Genomic DNA, 4,445 nt, shown 5'->3' on the forward strand with positions numbered 1-4,445 from the left:
GCTGAAGCAAGTGGCGGTTGGGCCGGCAGGACTACATCGCCCACCACCCCTCCGAAGCCTGTGTGGTGTTTTTTTTTCCAGGCTGCGCCTGCGCATTAGCACAAGGGAAGGCGAATTTTCCCCTCTCCGGAAATAGCCGAGCGTTCCCGAAGCGTTCTCGGCTCATGGCGGCGCCGGGTTGCTGCGTGCGGTGCCAGGCCGAGCGGCCGCCCTACACCTGCCCGCGCTGCCACGTCCGCTTCTGCTCCGTGCCTTGCTACCGGGAGCACGACTCCTGCGCCCGGGACTTCCAGACGCGGGAGTTGGAACTTCGGCTCCGGGGCCAGCGGGGGGATGCGGCGACGCGACGCCGCCTGAGGGAGGCCCTTCTCCGGCTGCAGGAACTACGCGAGCCCGGGGATGCAGAGACCGAGCTAGGCCTCGACCCGCAGGCGGATGACCTGTGGCAGCAGCTGAGCTCTCAGCAGCGCCAGAGGTTCCAGCAACTGCTGAGCAGCGGGAAGATCTCGGCGCTTTTGCCCCCCTGGCAACCCTGGTGGGTCGGGGCTGGCCAGGGGCCACCCCTGGTCCAGCTGCTTGGAGCTCAGGATGGCCAGGATTCGCAGCAGCCAGGAGCCAAGCAAGACCTGGAGGCGTCGTCCCAGCTTCCAGACGAAGTGACCGTGGCAGGGGACCCGGACCTGCCTCCTGCCCGGGATTCGAACTCGCCACCTGCCCTGCCTGGGGCGATCCGCCCGTTGAGCGACTTCACCAGCGTCCCCGTCTCCCCTCTGGTGCGCTTCCAGCTGCCCAACGTCCTCTACGCCTACGCCTACGCGCTGTCGCTCTACAACGGAGAGGCGGACGATGCCCAACTGCTGCCCGAAGTCTGCGAGACCCTCCTGGACCTCTCGGCCGTGCTGGGTGCCCAGCGGGTCTTCTCCTCCACGGGGGAGGCCTTGCAAGCCGCCCTGCAGGCCGTGGCGGACGGCCGCTACCCGGAGTGCCCACTGGGAAAGGCCGGAGCAGTGCAGGCTGTGAGCCAGATTTTAAGGGGGCCCAGCCTGGAGAAACGGAGCCGGTTCGCCCTGGCGGCCCTCGCCCACCTGTCCAGGCTGTTGGGTCAAGGCAAGCGGTGGGTGGCCTCCGAGGACCGGCCTAGGATCTACAAGGCGAAGAAGAAGTGCGAATTCCTGCTTTCCTGGGTGAAGGAGAATCAGGAGGAGCTGCCCTCCCTGGCTTTGGACGTCCAGAGGGAATACGTAGCCCATGTGGTGGAGGCCGAAGAAGTGGGCGCGATCACTCAGGAGCTGGAGAAGATGTGGGGAGGGAAAGTTCCCCCTTCCAAACAGCCTCTGATAGAAGAATTGGACTGAAGCAGACACCCACACACCCCTGGGGGAGAAGGGGGCCGGTGGGCTTTGCATGACGGCACAGGGTGGGGTGTCTCAGGGCCTGAAGCCTAAACGTGAACATGAGACAGCAACCGGCTAGGTTGGTTTTTCTCCTCCCCCTAAACTGGACGATGGGAGAGCTGTAATTTTAAAAGCAAGACTAGGAATCCTTGAGGTTGTGTCCTGTTTTGTTTCCTGCTTCCTTGTAACCTGGTTGACCCACACAGCTATGTTTACTTAGGACTTGAGTGAAATCCCAAGTGCGGCGGTGTCTCAGGCTTAGCAACTTCGTAAGATGTGGGGACTTCAACGCCCAGAATTCCCCAGCCAGCATGGTTGGCTGGGGGATTCTGGGAATTGGAAGTCCAAACGTCTTAAACCATGCTGGCTGGGGAACTAAGGTCATAAGTCAAGGACTACCTGTACAGTATTGGTTTTGATATTTAAAACAAATACTCAGAGACAGATGTGTATCTAGTGCCGCTCAACAACTCGGTGTTTCCCCAAACGATGCAGGGGAGAAACGTTGCAAAAATTACATTCCATTTCGTCACCTTTTATTTCCTTGCTCAATCTCCTTTCAAAAACCATTGCAGAAGCCAGTAAATTCCTTCATTCTGGAACTACCAGAGCAGGGGTAGTCAAACTGCCAGCCCACCGGCCAGATGCGTCATGCCGAAACTGTGCCCACCCCAGCTCTGGCAATGGGGGGGAAAAAGTCACCATACGTCGCGACATGTCACGTGACGTGGCGAGTTTGACACCCCTGTACCGGAGGATCCCAAGAGAGCAAGTCCTCAAGATTCCTTTCTTGGCATTATTTTTCTCTCTCTTGTTCCAATACAGATCGTGTTGCCGAATCAAGAGACCCCGGAATCAAAAGAAGTTTGTTTTATTTTGCGCAAAAGGTTCAGAATAAAAAGCAATGTCAATGTCTGAACACGTTTTCATGGAAAAGCAAGTACGTATGTAGTCTCCACAAGTAACGAAACACGGAAATGTAACTTATGAGCTCTGATTGGTTACATGAGTTCTAGGCCCCCCTTCTAGCTCATCCCTAGCCCCCCCACCCCCTTAGCGATGCTAAATTATAGTTAAAATGTCTTGCAACCTTTTCTCTCGCATAGGTCACAGGTGTCTTGCTAAGCGTCTTAAGTTTCCGGCACCATGTTTGCGGTTAGCTACAAACAGACATACGTGGTTAGCTGTAACTGAACTCTGTGCTGGCCTACGAGGTGTGACCGACAGTTGAACTTGTGGTTTGGCATCTTCCATTTCCTTGTTCTTCTTCCAACTAATACACGCATTTTCTTCATGCCTCACTTTTATGCCATGCAGCATTTTTGTGTATTCTTTGTATCTTTCTTTATGGCCTGCCTCAATAGTCTTCGACGACAGTCTAATGACCATTCAAAGTTAGGACAGCCCTGAAAAAAGTGATTGATGACCATTTTGCATACTTATGGCCATTGCAGCATCCCCAGGGTCACGTGATCAGAATTCAGACTCTTGGCAACTGGTTCGTATTTATGACGGTCGCAGTGTCCTTGTGTCACGTGATCTCTTTTTTGCGACCTCCCGGCAAATGCAGTGGGGAACTAGATTTGCTTAACAACCATGTTGCTAACTTAACAGCTGCAGTCGTTCACTGTGGCAAGAAAGGTCGTAAAGGGGGCAAAGCTGGCTTAACAGATTTGTCACTTAGAAATTTTGGGCTCAATTGTGGTCGTAAGGCGAGGACTACCTTTATTGTTATTAATGTGACTCAGAGAAATCCCTTTCAAAAAAGATTTCACTGCTAGCTAGAAATAAAACAGTTCACCAGTTCCCATTACAAAGAATATGAATATTCGTCCCAGCATCCAATTATTTGTTGTTCAGGAGCAAAAAAAACACAAATAGTTTGAGTTTTAAATGTTTTTTTTAAAAAAGCTGGCGTAATCCAACCCCCAAAGACCTTAGTTAAATCATAAAAAAACTAAAAGTTAATTGTTATGTCTCTTTGAAAATCTCTAGGGCAAGTTTTCCAAAAGTGTCATTTTTTTTACGACACTCCCAATTATATCGAGTTCTCCTTTACTACTTCAGTCTGCTGGTTAGTGTTGCTTTGTTAATTTGTAGAGTTTAGACTTTTAAGAATCAAAAAGTCTTTCCTTCTCAAGGATCCTGTTAATCTCTTAAAAAATATCCACCTTCTAGATCAGGGGTTCCCAATTGGGGGTGCTCGCACCCCCTGGAGCTGCAAGACGATATTCCAGAGGGTGCGAAAACCTGGCTTTTCAAAATTGTAGTGTATATGCATAATTGGTGGCCATTATTTTGAACTTTTGTAAGAGGTGCGAGAATATATCAGAAGCGTTCTAGGGGTGCGGGGTATAGAAAAGGTTGGGAGCCACTGGGCTAACTAGACCATCTTACTGAACACTTGCAAATGTGGCAAAATGAAAGCAGGAGAAGAAGCAACGGATGGAAACTCGTCAAGGAGAGAAGCAACCTAGAACTAAGGAGAAACTTCCTGACAGTTAGAACAACTATCCAGTGGAACAACCTGCCTCCAGAGGTGGTGAATGCTGCAACCCCTGGAGGTTTTTAAGAAGAGACTGGACAGCCATTTGTCTGAAATGGTATAGGGTTTCCTGCCTTAGCACGGGGTTGGACTAGATGACCTCCAAGGTCCCTTCCAACTTCTTCTTCTTCTTCTTCTTCTTCTTCTTCTTCTTCTTCTTCTTCTTCTTCTTATTATTATTATTATTATTATTATTATTATCATTATCATCATCATTATCATCATCATCATCATCATCATAACTCTGAGGGCCCATTACCAGGCTGTGGCTACAGCGTGCATGTGTAGCTCAACTTGCAGTCGAGCTGTGCGTGTGCCCTGGCCCACCACTCCAGCCAGATGAACTTCATGCATGTGGGTGTGCATGGGCCCGCTGCTCATATGGTCTTGTTCCTCTCTTTCGCCCCTCCCTCCCCATGGTCAGGCCGCCAAGCTGCCCAGTTCCTGATGGGCCCAGCACCATGGGGAATTGGGGACCCCTGAACTAGAAAGACCTCCCAGGCCTA

General features: G+C 51.3%; 1 protein-coding gene across 1 annotated transcript; it reads left to right on the top strand.

Annotated features, from left to right (window-relative positions):
- The first annotated feature begins 162 nt into the window (after positions 1–162).
- ZNHIT2 (zinc finger HIT-type containing 2) lies at positions 163–2,309 on the top strand. The gene is made up of 2 exons (XM_081340145.1): positions 163–1,473; positions 2,220–2,309. Exon 1 carries the CDS (start codon positions 165–167, stop codon positions 1,353–1,355), a length of 1,191 nt encoding a protein of 396 aa, XP_081196271.1. The 5' UTR covers positions 163–164; the 3' UTR covers positions 1,356–1,473; positions 2,220–2,309.
- The last annotated feature ends 2,136 nt before the right edge of the window (positions 2,310–4,445 follow it).

Source organism: Vipera berus, assembly GCF_964194415.1.
Source record: "Vipera berus genome assembly, chromosome: 16".
In the NCBI taxonomy this organism is placed as follows: domain Eukaryota; kingdom Metazoa; phylum Chordata; class Lepidosauria; order Squamata; family Viperidae; genus Vipera; species Vipera berus.